This window comes from Crinia signifera, chromosome 12, assembly GCF_055691185.1.
Source record: "Crinia signifera chromosome 12, ASM5569118v1, whole genome shotgun sequence".
NCBI classification, from domain to species: Eukaryota; Metazoa; Chordata; class Amphibia; order Anura; family Myobatrachidae; genus Crinia; species Crinia signifera.
In genome coordinates this window covers 20,714,191-20,732,537 of record NC_139228.1, presented here as the reverse complement: position 1 = coordinate 20,732,537, position 18,347 = coordinate 20,714,191, and the positions used below count along the sequence as shown (strand labels likewise).

General features: G+C 46.7%; 1 protein-coding gene across 9 annotated transcripts in view; it reads right to left on the bottom strand.

Moving 5' to 3' along the window:
* KTN1 (kinectin 1) overlaps positions 1–18,347 on the bottom strand; it is a 113,777-nt gene that overhangs the window by 11,231 nt on the left and 84,199 nt on the right. For 3 of the 9 annotated variants that reach the window (XM_083166260.1, XM_083166263.1, XM_083166262.1), the window contains 10 exons: positions 17,026–17,116; positions 16,863–16,940; positions 14,972–15,009; positions 11,622–11,712; positions 9,674–9,775; positions 5,187–5,279; positions 3,163–3,243; positions 2,762–2,851; positions 2,576–2,668; positions 1,749–1,820 (listed from right to left, as the gene is read on the bottom strand). In XM_083166260.1, coding sequence (XP_083022386.1) covers positions 1,749–1,820; positions 2,576–2,668; positions 2,762–2,851; positions 3,163–3,243; positions 5,187–5,279; positions 9,674–9,775; positions 11,622–11,712; positions 14,972–15,009; positions 16,863–16,940; positions 17,026–17,116 — 829 coding nt within the window. The remainder of the gene's footprint in view (positions 1–1,748; positions 1,821–2,575; positions 2,669–2,761; positions 2,852–3,162; positions 3,244–5,186; positions 5,280–9,673; positions 9,776–11,621; positions 11,713–14,971; positions 15,010–16,862; positions 16,941–17,025; positions 17,117–18,347) is intronic. The other 6 variants (XM_083166261.1, XM_083166264.1, XM_083166267.1 and 3 more) reach the window with 2 other exon arrangements.

Here is an 18,347-nt window from a genome sequence, read left to right as displayed (position 1 = left end):
CTACAAAAAGGCCCATTTTACCCTCAATTCCATTTGCAATATCACCAATAAAGATATTAGTGCATTGCGTCACCAAAGGGGTCTACTCCATCATTTGCAGCGGGACTCTGAGCATACATTCCTTGCACACAGCCAGTGCACCCCTGTTCTTTCTCCATAGACCCTATGCGATTCGGAAGAAATCTAGGTGCATCCATGTAAATAGATGTGCATTGTACCAGTGAGATAATTTACATTGGGACATCGCATATTAGGTCAACAAGTCGCCGACGCAAGCATTAGGTAGACAATGGAAAGTTCGACATGAGGCTTCTAACTTTTTTTTGGTCCCGAATGTCAACCGACATGGACACCATCGAAGTGTACAGCGTCCCCTCGCACGGCTCACCATTATATTTCCCCACCACGCCATAGTGGATGGTAGGGCACGAAACACCGCCTGTCGTTACATGTTGGCTCAAAATCGTGAAAAACCCACTGTCGACATACCCATTGTTGACCTAATGCTTGTGTCGATCTTAGGCACGTCAACCCAATGCATGGCAACCTAAATAGGGTGGACCTAATAACGTATCCCACATACACACCCATTCCCAAACGCTATGTTGCTGATATACTTTGCGATATTTCAAACAATATCGTTTGTAATATTGCTTATTGTGTTCGCTTAATATTGGTACCGATGCAGGTACTTATGTAGTATCTGGGCATCCGTCAAGTTCCATAGGATTCAATGTTAAAATGGTCTGAGTCCATTTTAACATAGAATTCAATGGGAAAAAGGGGTCCTTTTCCTTTCCCCACTATCCAAGTGGGCATGGAGTTGGATATAAACCTGTGGCGAGGGGACACAGAATACTTTTTAAGAAATATGCGTTCGCTCGCCTCGCTATATAAAATCAACTCTATGCCCACTTGGATAGTGGGGAAATGAACAGGACCTTCTTAACATTGAATCCTATGCAAAATCGCATCGAATCGCATCGCATCTGATTGTATGCCTTAAGGTAAAGGGGCCCATACACGGTCCGTTAAACTGAACCGTTTGGGTCTTAATTAGCATGCATCGTATCGGATCGCATGCCTAGTGCATGCATTGCGATCCGATACGATGTGTACCTAGTACAAAAAGTATGTGCAGCACATACTTTTTGTACCGTACTATGTGATGCGCGGGAGCGCGCATCGCATAGTACAAAACGGACGGTCCGGGAACGGACCGTCTATGGGTACCTTAAGGCATACAGGGGCAGATGTATTAAGCCTGGCGAAGAGATAAACTGGAGATAAAGTGGAAGGAGTTAACGCACCAGCCAATCAACTCCCAACTGTCATATTTCAAACACAGCTGATTGGCTGGTGCGTTATCTCCTTCCACTTTATCTCCAGTTTATCTCTTCGCCCGGCTTAATACATCTGCCCCATAATCACAAAATCGGCAGCCCAGATACTACATAAGTACCCCGATGCCCACTCCCGTGGGGTGTTAACAATATCAGTCATAAACACTATCGTCTAGTGCAGTGATGGAGAACCTGGTCACTCCAGCTGTTGTTGAACTACACATTCCAGCATGCACTGCAGGAGTTGTGGCATGGCCAAATAGCAAACTATTGCAAGGCATGCTGGGATGTGTAGTTGAACAACAGCTGGAGTACCAAGTTTCTCTATCGCTGAGCCTGGTGTCACAACACACACCTTATCTGTCACATTGGTCATGTACTATGGAAATCTGCCTGAACACTCACATTTTCTGATTCCTTGTTTCGTCTTGTCAGTATATCCAGCTCCTGTTCCAGTATGTGAACTTTAGACTTTACCTAAATTCAAAATATAGACACACATTTTTTAAGACAAGCATAGAAGGTACAATTATTTACAACAGCAACCTGCCCAAAACATTTAAAATATCACCTTGAATAATAATATTCGGTACTTATGTATTATCTGGGCTCCCATGTTAAATGCACCTCATTTTTTCATACCCCTACTATCCAACTACGCATGGAGTTGATTTTATATAGTGTGGCGAGCGCAGCGAGCCACCGTGCCCGAAGCGTGGCGAGCGCAGCGAGCCCCGCAAGGGGACGCGGTCTCACAAGAAAAACGGGAGCCCAGATATTACATAAGTACCTAATATTCTATATTCAAATACACCCAGACATTGGGTACTGCAAACTATTCCGAATCTACTCACAAAGTACTACAATGCAGCACCTATATCTGTTGTCCGTCATCTGCAACTCTGTACATGTGTAACACCAACTCCTGCGTGGTAAAATCACAGCCTGGCGTCTGGTGTAGACTGTGCCGTGTTTCGCTGCATCTGTGGTGCAAATAAGGCACACGTGCACAAGAAATCTTGCGCTGCATGGTCTATTGAGGCCAGGTGTATGAGGACCACAAACAGAAAATGTCATCTGAAGATAGCCTTACACTGCATGGGCGATTCTAGGTCTACAAATGCTGAAAAATATTCCACATGGTTGGAGCCCCACTAGAGAACTCCTTGGCTGTGGTGCGTGTGATGTGAAATTGTAGGAAGAGGAACGGAAGGGTTCTCCACACTACCAACCTCTCTCTGCATATCCTCAGACTCCTCCAGTTTCAGCTTCCACCGTCCTTCCTCCTCTTCCACGCTGCGCTGCAGCCTCTGTAGGATTCCTTCCTATATGTGCACACAGCATAAAAGTAAGGCAGCCGCTCACACCGGCACGCTACACAGTGCAGCAGCTAATCCGCCATCGCAGCCCATACACACCGTTTCCGCAAGCACAGACTTGTACTTCTCACACTCCATCTGCAGCATGGTGTGCACCTCCTCGCCGTCCTTCAGCTTCTGCTCCAATACCTAGGGAAGGAAGTCATTCTGTCTTTACCAGGGGTGATGGAAGGATCTCCAGCAGGAAAAGCCAGGGGCGAATTCCACATAGTCGGGATAATTTAGCAAACACGTCTTCACTGATTGTGGTTAGATATAGAAAATTACATCCAAAAAACTTGTCAACCTTGGTCAGGTTAATCCTTTGACCCGGTCAACCATACCCACTGCCTTCATTTTAACAGTCAACCTTCTGACTCCTTCGATCTAATGACTGTCATCTAGACCTTGAAGATCTTCTATACCACACCCAAAGTAAACACAGAGAGACCCACACTCACCTTCACTTGCTCAGTTCCTCCGCTTTCATGCAAACAAACCTTCGCCAACTTCTCAAATTCCTGGATCCATTCACCGTGACCCTGGGAAAGAGGACAAAATGGCTTAAAGCATTGTTCTGGCCATCACGGTGACCAAATACATGATTCTCTTATACCCCTTTTCCACTAGCAGAAATAACCCGGTAATCTCCACGGGGACGCGCATCTACCCGGGTTTTTTTGCTAGTGGAAATGCTCCCTGTCAAATAACCCGGTTTGGATTCCCCTGCAATCCTACCCAGGTAATGATCAGGGTAGCACCCGGTTTGCACCTGGGTTCAGGGTTAGTGGAAACGCTCCCAACCCGGTATATTTGAAAAACAGAGCTGATTGGAGCTTCTGGGGCATTGTTACGTGCATTTTGTATATGTTTATGTGCACTTTTTACATGTCTAGGTACACAAATGGCTCAGGTATACTGCAAACAACAGTTTTCACAATAGTTTTACGTGTCGTGTGTGAAGACACTTTTGAAAAGGTTTCATATTGAATATTTGGGACTAAAATAAAGGCAAAACTTTTTCAAATTAATATTTCTGGTCTATTCTTTAATCAGAAAATGTGTTTAATGGTGGCCCTTTTGGGTAATGGTGGCCCTGTTTTATGACCTCCCCTTTGGTAAAGCCCTTTAAAAAGGCCTTTTCTTATGTAATCTGTAGGAAAAAACAGGCTTTACCTGGGTTAAGTGTAAACGGGGCTGATCCAGCAATTTACCAGGTAGCACTGTAGTGGAAATGTGTCTTAAACCCAGGTCCAACCCGGTATCGATCCGGGTACAAATTACCGGGTCCGACCCAGGTTGCTAGTGGAAAAGGGGTATAACTGAGAAAAAGGAGGGAACACTCATCCCTGAATATGGGGAATACGCAACCCGGGCACAATTTCTGATCACCGTAGTGATACCTTCTCGCACTATAGCATTGACAATAAATCAATATGATCCTTTTTTCTGCAAAAACCCACACTAAATAAAATCATGTACCCTAAAGAACCGGCAAATTAATATTAGATAACATTATAGATACGCAGCACAAATAGGGTTACCACCTAGGACCTTTAATTCCGGACACATGTTAATTACACAGGTTCTGTGGCAGTTTAAAATCAGGTGAAGTGGAGTCTTGAAGTCAGCCAGCCACAGAACCTGTGTAATTAATATGTGTCCGGAATTAAAGGGACTAGGTGGTAACCCTAAGCACAAAAGTTACATATTTGGTGCTCTTAAATGGCATCTTTTCCTTTAGTAGTGTTCCTCAAAGCTGGTTTTGCAGGGTGCCACACCCTGCCCATTTTTAAAACCTCAAAATGCACCCTGCCCTTTTTGTTTGTGGCACTGTGCACCCTTACGCTGCCCTCCACATGGTGCCGCTGAGAACTTTTGGTGTATCCGATCATGTGTAATGGGCATTACGGTGTGTGCCATAATGTGTAAAAGGCATTACAGTGTGTCTCATAATGTGTAAGAGGCATGAAGACAGACTATGTAATGGGCATAGCAGAGTATGACAATGTTTAATGGGCGTAATCCCAATGTTTTATTCTTTGCTAATTATATCACTTTTAGATTAAAAAAAAAAAAAAAAAAAAAAAGAAGAAGGACTACACTTCTGTATACCTGTCCACATATTCTGCACTTTAATTATTACCCTTTCACACAGAGCCGAGAACCTGGGTTACTGTCCTGGCAAGCCGCCACCACTCTGATCCAGTTCCGGTGAAAAACGGTCAGCTTGTGCTTGGAGGAGACCTCTCCAAGCGCTGGCGAGCCGATTTCCCATAGAGTTTTAACGGGCCTGGGTTGGATGAGCCTTTTCACCTGTTTACACTGCACCCTGGTAGCTAGCCGTGTAAGATTCCCAGGTAACTGTACCGAGGTTATTTGTCAGGGCCCCATTTATCGCCAGCACAACAGGGTGAAAACATGTCCACTCTGTAAGGCAGAGGAGTCTATGAGAACCAAACTCTTTTCCAGGGGGATCTCTTACCAAACTAGAAGAAACGGATACATCTGGGAAGATCTTCTGCAGGATTCCCCGCACTTCGGCCTCCCCTGTGCGCAGGACCTGCTGCTGCTTCTCCTAGGGACAAGAAGGGATCTCAGTTAAGTGCTGCATTAGCACAGGTCAAAGGTCATGTTTGTGGACGTATGGGAATAAACTACAAAGAGATGTTATGGGGGGGGGGGGGGGATGGGAGAAATCAAACATATACAGTAGCTGGGTACAACTAATTACATACAAACATGCACATGGGCTATAGTCAACACAGAGGAACATCGCTATAAGAGGTCAGTCCATTCACACCAGATGAACGATGCAAGAGATTATTTGCATTCTAGATTTGGTTACATAAGATTAAACATAAATCCTTTCTAGAACATTGGTAGCGTTTATCGCAATGGTACAGAACTCTGTGGCCAATGTATCCGGTTTTAAAACTTTAGAAAATAGATAAAAAAGGTACAGTATATATATTTATTTTCTTTTAATCACGGGCTACTTTTTACTGTAAAATGTATGGTTCAACGAGTACCCACTGTGCAAGCATGTAAGTACCAACAATGAAGAGAATGCAATAGAAGGCATCCCAAGCGACGAGCTACACATGCTGGATGCATTCTTCATAGTATAGGGGCCTCAAGCCTCAGTGATGACAGTTATGTGACTGCATTCTCAGGATTGTCGGCCTTGTACAAATGGTGTCTGGCTAGGATCAAAGGTTGTCGTCAGAACCAACACAAATGGGAGATGGAGAGCTTGTCTGTGTTCTCGCCTCACATAGAGGGAACCGGCGGCATGGGCACTGGCAACATGGCCCTCATCTCACCGAGTGAGACGTGGCACAATCACCAATGCTGTGCTAGCACTTCTGAAGAACCCAGGAAGTTTCCTTCATTGCCAATGTATTTCAGATTGCTATTAATGCTTGCAGACCATTGGGTTGTCAATCATCAGGCAGCTTCCGGCGCAGCTGTACACACAGCATGCTGCCTCAATTTATCTTTAGATGTATCTAGATGCACAAACGACGCGATATATATCTGAATGGCGCCATTGGCAGATATACTGCTGGTACACACTGGGCGATGCTCCAATGATAGATCACCCCTTCAATCGAACGCAAAATATATCGGCCAGTGCGTACGAATCATAAGATTATAGGTTCTCAAACAATCACGTCATAATGAGGGCAACCTAAAGACCTTTTCAAATGAAAATGTCAGTGAGTAATGAGTACACCTGTGAGGTGACCTGGGAAATGGGTCAGTGAGTAATGACTATACCTGTGCACCTGCTGCAAGGTGACCTGGGAAATGTGTCAGTGAGTAATGAGTGCACCTGTGAGGTGACCTGGGAAATGGGTCAGTGAGTAATGACTATACCTGTGCATCTGCTGCAAGGTGACCTGGGAAATGTGTCAGTGAGTACTGAGTGCACCTGCTGCAAGGTGACCTGGGAAATGGGTCAGTGAGTAATGAGTGCACCTGTTGCTAGGGGACCTGGGAAATGTGTCAGTGAGTAATGACTGCACCTATGCATCTGCTAGGTGACCTGGGAAATGTGTCAGTGAGTAATGAGTGCACCTGCTCAGTGACCTGGAAGACATGAGCGGTTTGTTTCATGAAACTAAGATGCCTGTATACCTTTAGTAAGAAACCTGAACATTAAAAATAATTAGCACAAAAAAAAAAAAAAAAGTATTTGGATTGAGATCAACCCTCGTGTATAGGGTAATGAGACTGCCCGATCACAAAAGTACTCGTTTGTAGCAAATGGTGGCATATGGTGAATTGGACGACTATAGCTAAGTCGACATGGTCAAACGGTTTACATTACATTAAATGGTCAACACATGAAATGTTGACATGGGTTCTTTAAATCTACTTTTTTTAAACCTGATATACCACACACACACACACACACACACACACACACACTACCTATAAAAGATGACCACCCTCATTAGTAGCCAAGCCCTGAGGGATGCGGAACCTTTGGCACTCCAGCTGTTATTGAACTACACATACCAGCATGCCGTGCTACAGTTTTGCTATTTGGCCAAGCTAAATCACTGCAAGGCATGCTGGGATATGTAGACAAACAACTGCTGGAGGACCAAAGGTTCCCCCATCCCTGACCTAGTTCAGCACAGCTGATGGCAATCATGAAGAGAGAAGTCTAGGAACGGAGTATTCTATCCCTCCTGCAATGGGTCATGTTGGAAAGAATTAGGTAGAACTTTACATATTGCAAAGGTCCTAAGCTCCTCCCTCTTCTATAGGACTGCACTGCAGAACATTTTGCTGCTATTAGTTTTTTGTTTTTTTCCATTTAACTTTATTCAGTGTCTAACTTACTTTTATTTATTTTTAAATTAGCAAAGTGTCTGAAGGAAACCACTGGGATCCCACAGTTTAACATTTTCTAAAAAAAATCCAACCTGTACCCTACTTAGAAGCTGGACTTTCTGGGTTCAGCATCAACAGCAAAGGATATTTCTCCCAAAATTGTCTATTGGTCCCCTGAGAAATGTCAGTGAATCTTAGAATTCCATTCAAAGGCCTTCCAAAACCAGCTCTACTTACAAATAGAGACAATCACAACACTTTGTGATCTAGTGGTTGCTGTTCTAGTGGTTGAGAGAAAGCAGTTTCACTGGGGACCATCAGTTTGTGATATGGAATTGGACAGTCCCGTTGGTTACAGGGTTTGCAGTAGCCGGAAGCAACGTTTCTGATAAAGGGTTTTACTCAAGACCTAGTTCAGTATCGCCGTCATATCGGCCATAGGATAAGCTTAAAACACTCAAGTCCAAGAGAGAAGACAGCATGGTCATTCAGTGGCCGCAGAACAAAATGTTCTACCGATATTAGCCATGTTCGTACCAAGGGTGGAATATTGGGGAGGCGGATGCCTCAGTATGCACGTCCTTGCAATCCAGAGGGATCCATTTATGAGGCCAGAAAACAACAGATTGTGGAGAGACTGTTTCAAGTACACATCAACATGAAGGAATTCTGGATACAACCCGGACACTGCTCTGTTACAAGACAATAGTTGCATTCATATTGTTGTTCTCAAAACAAAACCTTGAACTTGGAATGGTCTAGCGGTGAACAGATAAATCAGCACTCCTGTGTACCACAACACTGAAGTCAATCAGCAGCCTGATCTATATGGTTTATTAATATAGTGTTCATTCTAGCACCTGCTATCTTTGAAATCCCATGCAGTTCCTCTTCCCTGCCTGAGGTGTCGCTGTCTGCTGTAGTGCTTCTAGCACCGTGTGGTCTTTATATCAGCACTGATATGCAAACCAGACCTGAGCTAGAAACACCACAGCAGACAGCGACACCCCAGGCGGGGAAGAGGAACTGCATGGGTTTTCAAAGCTAGCGGGTGCTAGAATGAATACTATAATATGTGAAGACCAAGCTATGCTTGATTATGAAAAAATATATATATTTTGCATCTGAACATGAGCCCATGATCCCATTCACTTCCCTTATGGATTGCAGGACTGTCCTGAGTGTAGTATATGCCCAGGTACATCAAAGTCCTGGGAACGAATAGATCATATAAAACTTTAGAGAATCAGGAAAACCGTAGCAACTGCCTATGATAAGCAAACATTCCCAGCAGCCTCTACAGCATAATCACAGCATTCTGCAGGCTAAATGCAACCAGCGATTCCCTTACATGGCACCTTTCCCTGGGTGCAAGGTGAGAGTTCTATACCATTTTACACACTGCACCACTCAGCAAAAAAACAGACGCTCAGGGTTAGAAAAAAAAAAAATTGTTAATTCAAGAGGTCGTCCTCTATCTGAACGTGCATACAAACTATATGAACAGACTGGCATGCCAATGGGTGAAAACAAAGGAACAAAAGAACAAAATGGACACAGTATCAAGAGAGAAGAGAAATCAAGTGCAAAGTAGAACATATAGTTATGATTTGAAGTGTCTTGCACTGTAGCCAATCAGGGCTTCATTGTGTACTAACGTCACTTGTGGTAGTGTGAGCGCACTGGGAAAATGTGTCCACTACATCACCACAAGTGTGTACTAAAGTGCACAACTGCTCCCCCTGTAGGTTTAACTAGGTATCCACGTGGTGGCCTGTAAAGGCTGATCCTCCCGTCAAAGTGAACCATCGTACATGAAAGCAGCTGCAGATATCCGCTTGGCAGAGGTCAGCATCTGACTAACTTGGCAATACAATAAGATTGAGCTTTCATCCTTATATCGACATGGAGTCTTAATGCGAACAAATTTTTTTTGTTATTTCAATGCGAATAATTATTTTTGTAAAAATTTTGTATGTAAAAGTGTTTGACGGCATAGCCGGAACTAAGCCGATATTAGTTCTTGGCAGTATCAGCATCTAGCAAGCTATGCCACCCTTCCTGGATACCGAGTCAGCAGTTGGAGCAGACGCGCACGGGCACAATTGGAGCTATGTCCCCCACCGGTAGTATTACAACCTTGGCTGTCTTGTTGACTCTCTCTTGTAGCATTTTTTCAGTAGATGCCAATGCTTCCATTGCTTTCCAGTTTTTCTCCCGAAGGTCCTAATTGTTTTTAGAAAGAATTATTTCAGTCGACCCATTTACTAAAAAGTCTTCATAGCTCAAATCAGTAAATTTGCCTTTGAAGGCAGTTGACTGGGATTGATGGTCATCCCCATACCCGCCATAATAAACCACACTGGGCTGGGAATATTACTACTTGGGGACAACCATGGCTAAAGGCTTCAATGTTTTTCTGTATTACACTAAAATAATGGGAGTAAGGACATTGGAAGCTTTGCATTTAGTCTATTTTAAGCAGATTTTGGAGGTTTGGTAGTCTTTGTTTTAAAGTGCCATTATGGGGGAGGGGTTTGTTGACAATGGGGGGTGGGGTTGCCCAAGTGTAAAAAGGGAAAGTTCTTAGGAAGAAAGAGTAGAAACCAATCCACCAAAAGGAAGAAAGAAAGGGCCGGTATTCACAACATACAACACAATACACAAAAGGTTTATTTACAAATGTCTGAAGCGCACAATAGCAATAAAATATATATAATTAAAAAACTTAAGATGGATTAAAAGTTACCCAGTAACCACTGCGGCCAGTCACAAGCACCTCTTGAGGGTGGCGCTGCTAAAGCCCCAAGACATACATTGACAAGAGATACCCATAACATTTTGTACATTCCATACATCTAAATGAAGCACAAAATTATGGCCGTCGTATGATCAGCGGGGTGACGTATGGGGGCAATGTCTGACTTTAGGAAGCTGAAGAACAAGGCAGGGAAAGTACTGCAACGTCTTATGTAATAATATAGTGCAAACACCTCAAGCACAATGTTCTGTACCTGTATGCCAATATATATAAGTGTAGCTTGCCCTAACTGACCAAAAAATAAGATATCAATCCTTATTATAGGTAACTGTATCTATGGGGTATTCGCACTTTTTCTACATTAATGAAACCGTACACTTACTGGGGACACAAGCTCCACTGTCCCCAATTACAGAAAGCAGCCAAACAGATAGATATGGAATACAGCACTACTATATACAGGGTACTAGATGAGCAAGGCAGGCTGCAGAGCAAAAAAAAAATAAAAAAAATACCCAACAGCCACTGCGGACAGCCACAAGCAGCACATGAGAGTGGCATTACCCAACAGCCACAAGCAGCATACAAGGGTGGCATTACCCAATGCCCACAAGCAGCATGTGAGGATGGCATTATCCAATAGCCACTGTGGCCAGCCACAAGCAGCATATGAGGGTGGCATTACCCAATACCCACAAGCAGCATGTGAGGATGGCATTACCCAATAGCCTCTGGGGCCAGTCACTAGCAGCATATGAGGGTGGCATTACCCAATACCCACAAGCAGCATGTGAGGATGGCATTACCCAATAGCCTCTGGGGCCAGTCACTAGCAGCAAATGAGGGTGGCACTGCTGAAGCCCCAAGACACATACAGGCAATAGACACATAAGAATTATGGTTGTAGTTTGTGGGGGTGTTGCCCATAACCAACCAATCAGCTTCATGTCATCATTTATAAAGTACATTCTTTAAAATGATAATTAGTAACGGTTGCTATGGGCAACATCTACATGTGTTCTCTTTAGAAGCTTCCCTACATCTCTTACTATAGAGAAAATAATAATTCCAGTTTCTGGAAACAAATGAATGATTAATGTTCTCTGTGGAGCCACATTTGGTAATTACAAACCTGATACCTCTGCCCCCACATACAAGGAGCAGGGGTCACTATACACAGCTACACACAGTGTTATCGTCACATCCGCCACTGACATAAGACATGCACTACTATCTGCATGAGGCTCAAGCACAATACCAGCAAGATATAGGATACATCAATAAAAGACCGGTTATGGAGGCAACACTTACATTGTTTTTCTTCCTCTGTTGCTCCACTGCAGACTTCTGAGATTCCAGCTCCCCTAGCAGATCACTTATAGATCTGTCTTTTTCTGCAAGCCTGAAAACACACACATGCAGATTATACGCAAAACCAGAATTCATGTACAGTCAATGGTTACGCCAGAAGATGCTTACATCAGGGTTATTCAGCGGTACCCAACCATCTAAACGAGTATCGCTTTATTTAAGTTATTTTTCCTTCTGTAACCCATCCCACTCTCCAGGAATAGAAGCACATGGGTTCTATGTGGGGGAGCGCAGAGAATAGCAGAAGCCCGGCGGTAGGAGAGCAAGGGGAGCCCGGCGGTAGGAGAGCAAGGGGAGCCCGGCGGTAGGAGAGCAAGGGGAGCCCGGCGGTAGGAGAGCAAGGGGAGCCCGGCGGTAGGAGAGCAAGGGGGTAGGAGGGCAAGGGGAGCCCGGGGGTAGGAGGGCAAGGGGAGCCCGGCGGTAGGAGGGCAAGGGGAGCCCGGCGGTAGGAGGGCAAGGGGAGCCCGGCGGTAGGAGGGCAAGGGGAGCCCGGCGGTAGGAGGGCAAGGGGAGCCCGGCGGTAGGAGGGCAAGGGGAGCCCGGCGGTAGGAGGGCAAGGGGTAGGAGGGCAAGGGGAGCCCGGGGGTAGGAGGGCAAGGGGAGCCCGGCGGTAGGAGGGCAAGGGGGTAGGAGGGCAAGGGGAGCCCGGCGGTAGGAGGGCAAGGGGAGCCCGGCGGTAGGAGGGCAAGGGGAGCCCGGCGGTAGGAGGGCAAGGGGAGCCCGGCGGTAGGAGGGCAAGGGGAGCCCGGCGGTAGGAGAGCAAGGGGTAGGAGGGCAAGGGGAGCCCGGGGGTAGGAGGGCAAGGGGAGCCCGGGGGTAGGAGGGCAAGGGGAGCCCGGGGGTAGGAGGGCAAGGGGAGCCCGGGGGTAGGAGGGCAAGGGGAGCCCGGGGGTAGGAGGGCAAGGGGAGCCCGGGGGTAGGAGGGCAAGGGGAGCCCGGGGGTAGGAGGGCAAGGGGAGCCCGGGGGTAGGAGGGCAAGGGGAGCCCGGGGGTAGGAGGGCAAGGGGAGCCCGGGGGTAGGAGGGCAAGGGGAGCCCGGGGGTAGGAGGGCAAGGGGAGCCCGGGGGTAGGAGGGCAAGGGGAGCCCGGGGGTAGGAGGGCAAGGGGAGCCCGGGGGTAGGAGGGCAAGGGGAGCCCGGCGGTAGGAGGGCAAGGGGAGCCCGGCGGTAGGAGGGCAAGGGGAGCCCGGCGGTAGGAGGGCAAGGGGAGCCCGGCGGTAGGAGGGCAAGGTGGTAGGAGGGCAAGGGGAGCCCGGCGGTAGGGGGGCAAGGGGAGCCCGGCGGTAGGAGAGCAAGGGGAGCCCGGCGGTAGGAGAGCAAGGGGAGCCCGGCGGTAGGAGAGCAAGGGGAGCCCGGCGGTAGGAGAGCAAGGGGAGCCCGGCGGTAGGAGAGCAAGGGGAGCCCGGCGGTAGGAGAGCAAGGGGAGCCCGGCGGTAGGAGAGCAAGGGGAGCCCGGCGGTAGGAGAGCAAGGGGAGCCCGGCGGTAGGAGAGCAAGGGGAGCCCGGCGGTAGGAGAGCAAGGGGAGCCCGGCGGTAGGAGAGCAAGGGGAGCCCGGCGGTAGGAGAGCAAGGGGAGCCCGGCAGCCAGAAAGGATCACCATCTCACTGCAGCAGGTACAGAGCCCTTCATAAGTACACATCTCCAGTAAGTGAGAATACCCCGAGTCACTCAGATCCTGTGCAGAATACACCTGTATCTTAATCAAGCATAGAGACAATATATCCTACTAGGAATATTATCTGGCTTTAAGATAAATCATTTGACTGATTTAAACCAAGAAATGGTGATGTCTACAGACTTTTAACCTTTTAAGGCAAGACCGTGTATGAATATTGAGAGGCTCACACACGGACTCAACATCTGTATGCAATTAGCCTGAGTCACTATGTATCCCAGAGTGTGTGACATTTAATGATCAAATTGAACCTTCCTATTGCGGATTTACTCCATCTACGAAATCTGTTGGAAGTAACTTTTGTGAAAGCTGTAGAAAGTAATTTATTACACAATCTGCGAACCCCTGATGAAGTCCTGTGTGGGGACGAAACGCGTTGGGAATATTTGTTTGCTATCTTGAAATATCTGAACCTTCTAATGGTCTGAACCAACCACCAATTTCGAGTGGAAATAGATACTTTTAATAAAAAAATGTATGGACTTTACTTTATTTACTTTTAGAAAGTTTAAGGATTACTTGAAGGCTTGTTTGACCTAATCCTTAAAGGGCGCCATCTTACAATTGTTTCATATATATATCTATATAGGTATGGATCAGAAGGTCGACTGTGTGAAGGTTGACATACATTAAAGTCGACAGGGGTTAAGATGACACAGTTTGGCATGGCTAAGGTGGACAGGGTTGGAAGGTGGACACAAGCATTAGGTAGACAGTCAAAAAGGTCAACATCAGTTTTTCACGTTTTGTCCCAAATTTCAAAATGAACACCATATCAGTGTACCGCTGCGCTCACCATGCTTCGGGTATACTGTTATATTCTCCCACCGAGCCCGAGTTTGATGGAGGGATCCAGGTCCCGCTCCCTCCTGCAGCGTTTCAGAGAGCTGGGCAGTCAGAGAGGACAGACTGCTCTACCCAGCGGGGGAAAGAGGCACGCCCTGCAGGATTCCTCCCTCCAACCTGTTCTGCATGCTGCCCGCACAGACTAACCATTTTCCTGTAACCACACCCATCCAGGTGACCACGCCCCCTTACTTTAACTGGGGCCCGGCCGCCCAGTCAGCGCTCCTGCTCCCACCACACCATAGTGGATGGTAGGTTATAAAATACTGCCTGTCAGCACAAACTGGCTCAAACCAATGTGAATAACTCATGGGTCCATTTTGACTATCGACCTTCCCATTGTCTACCTGCCAATCTTAGCTATGTCGACTTATTTTATGCGTCGACCCAAGTCCTGTCAACCTTTATAGTGTCAACCTAGGACTGTATCCCATTGTAAACCAGCTTTAATATATTGCCTTACATCACCTCGGACGTGACTGTAGGACGCAGGCTTAAAAAGGAAAACTCTGCTCAACCTCAAAATTTAGCCAGAATGAAAATCTTTCCTCCGCCAAGGTTTGAAAAAGCCAGCAGATAATGAGTACCCCCACCCACCACCCTGCTCAGACCGCCATAGGCACCCCATGTCCCCCAGACCAGGGAACTGCAGTTTAGGATTTGTTTTTTCCATCCATAATCCTCTATACTACGGTTACCCAGGTCATACACAGCAGGGATACAGATACCTATATAATGTCCTGTCAGGCCTAGGAAATCCTATACTTACGCTTTTAGTAATTCTTCGCTTTGAGCAACTGAGGAAACCTAAAATAAAACCAACAGTCACTGCACGGTAATCACCTTTATGACACCTTCTTCAAGATTAACATTGGTTCTAGTCTCATTCATCTGCCAATAGAACATTTCTTTGGGAACTTGTTTTATAACAAATATAAATGATGGTTTATTTACAGGGCACGACAAGCTGTCAGCAGCGTTGCGTGCTGGTTATAGAATAGAATGCACAAATGTGCAGAACAACAATAACACCAGCAAAAGGAAGATATAACAGAGTAGGCGGGGGGGGGGGGGGGGGGGGGAGTAGGAGCGATCCAGGACTGATGGGGTTGAATGGCAGTGAATGGGGTGGGGCGGGTGTGGATCGTATTGTCGACAGGTGGCAAGGTCGACATTGTTTTTTTTACCCGAACGTCTACACAGTCGAAATGAACACAGTGGAAGTCAACCACAGCCGCTCGCAATGCTTTGGGCAAGGTGCCTCGCTGCGCTCGGCACACTATTTTATTCTCCCATCATGCCCCAGTGGATGGTAGGGCATGAAATACCGCCTGTCGGCACATGTCGGCTCAAAAACCGCAAAAAAAAAACCATGTCGACCTTCCGGCCTGTCGACCTAACGCTGTGTCAACCTAAAACCATGTTGACCTTGCCACCTGTCGACCTTGCCACCTGTCGACCTAAGTGCTGTCGACAATACGACCGTATCCCGGTGGGGCATAGGACATCAAATAGCAGTGAGAAGAGAACAAGAGAAGAGACAGTGTCAGAATAACACTGGGAACAGAGGAGACAGGGGACTATGGAACACTAGGGCTAGGGGAGGAGAACAAGTCCTGCCTGTAAAGACTTGCAGTCTAGAAGGTAGAGAAGCAACACGGAGGGTAGAGGGTAGGTGGGTGGCACTAGTGATGGACTAAGGCTAATCGGCTATTATGAACAGGTGAGAATTAAGGGCAGGTGAGGAAACTGGAAGAACATTTGATAAATAGCTTCTCACATTGCAATTACTTTTTTTTTTATCACTTATTTGTATGGAGCTAAAAATCAGATAATAGAACAAAAATACAGAAAGCGATGAACAGATTTAAAGCCCCATACACACTACACAATCCTGGCCGAAATAGTTAATGATCTCATGGATATTGAGCATACACGCTGAACGATATTGGTAAACTATATCATTCAGTGACGTCACCGGGGCACGCTGGACATGCGGGCGTTGGCTGTATAGCCAAAATTGACTCGCAAATTAAGACAGAAGAGGTCGTTAACTACACGCGAGAGTCTGCATCGTTAATGATATCGAGTGTACACACTAGAGCATATGGTAAAGGGTATCGATCAGAAGGCCCTCTCTGACATCTTTTACTATATCCTCTAGTGTGTATGGGGCTTAAGACAAAAGGCTTGTAAGCGCTCACACTCTAGAGCAGGCATGTCCAAACTGTGGCCCTCCAACTGATGTTGTATACATCCCAGCATGCCTTGCCATAGTTTTAGCATTCCCTAACAGCAAAACTGTGGCAAGGCATGATGGTACCTGTAGATTGACAACAGCTGGAGGACCATCGTTTGGCCATGCCTGATCTAGAGGGAGAGGGCTATTCTGAGACAATAGGAGCAGGACAAGAGTGGGTATGGGAGAAGAGCAGGTAAGTAATATTAGGTGGGGAAAGGATAGGCTACGCAAGGAGGGGGTTTGTAAGAAAGCAGAAGATTCGGAAGTCTCTGATCAGAGATCCACAAATGGGGAACAGCACAGGAGAAATAATGGAGGTGTGTTACAGGCACATTATCCTTCTTTGGACATGCCTAGTTCCTACCTAGGTCTCGTTGGCCAATATCTACAGACAACCGTGCTAGAATATCCGTCATACCTGTTTTAGCTGTTGATCGTGTTTTCTTTGTAGTTCACAGGCCTGAATTTTCAAAATTTCATTTTCTTTTTTCAAACCCTATTAAATACCCAAATAATAAGTCAGCGTTACCCCTGGCACTATGGCGTCACCCTCGCCTGCTGCTGCAGATGGCCCAGGTTACCGTTAGTTCCTGAGTTGTGTCCGCCACGTTCGACTCTCGCTCCTGTAGTGCAGCCTCCATTCTCCTTATCTTCTCTTCCTGCTGCTCTACTCTACACAGCAAGGATTAAAGGAAAGTGGCGTTTACTTATCAATTCCAAGGAGTATAACCGCTCCAGCGACTACAGCTCTGCCTCAGTAATAAAGCACAGGTACATGAACATCCAGCTCTTGGATCCTTTATATTTCATATACAATAGTTTGTGTTTGAAACAATTGTGGTAAATGTACAGCTATCAAGTCCGTATCATGTCCGCCATTCCTGCAAAGCAACACTTCCTTGGGTGATGCTCTACAAATAGGTTTATTGCCTCTAGGGAAGTGGTTCCAAACGTGGTCTCCAAGGCACCACAACAGTCCAGGATATCGCTGCTTGTGCACAGATGGTAAGATCAAACCAACTGGGGGACTAATTCAAATGAACTGTGCCCAAACACGGAGGGAATCGGTACATGTCAGAATGAACTTAGGTCTACAGGCATTAGGTCGACCCCACTAGCTCGACTGGCAGGAAGATCGACCTGATTTAAGGTCGACATGGGCCAAGGTCGACATGACTTAAGGTCGAATTTGCATAAAGGTCGACATGAGGAAGGTCGACATGGGTTTTTCACTGTTTTTTATCCGAATGTCGACACAGTCGACATGGACACAGTTGGCAATGAGAATCGGACCCTCGCATCACTCACTTCGCTCGCAATGCTTCGGGCACGGTGGCTCGCTTCGCTCGCCACAGCTTTAATAACCTCCTCCACGCCCTAGTGGATGGTAGGGCATGAAATACCGCCTGTCGGCACATGTCGGCTCAAAAAACAGCGAAAAACCCCATGTCGACCTTATGACCAGTCGACCTTCCTCATGTCGACCTTTATGCAAATTCGACCTTAAGTCATGTCGACCTTGGCCCATGTCGACCTTAAGTCAGGTCGACCTTCCTGCCAGTCGACCTAGTGGGGTCGACCTAATGACTGTAGACCTAAGTTCATTCTAATAGATGACCACTTCCCACACGGAGATCCTTAAAACCTGCACTATTGGGGTTCCTTGAGAGCCGCATATGGGAACCACTAAACTGGAGAAATGGGGCATAGAAACCAGATTATATGCCATAGTGGTGGGTTTTTAACATAGTAGGTGGGGCCCACGGAACCTGGTGGGTGGGGCCACTGGAGATCTGTCATCACGAGGGAGGGCGGTTTAGGGTATTGCGCTGGGTCTTGATTACTGCTAGGGGTCCTAATGGAGGACCTAAGGACTTGGGGGGTGCAAAACATCACATAGGGG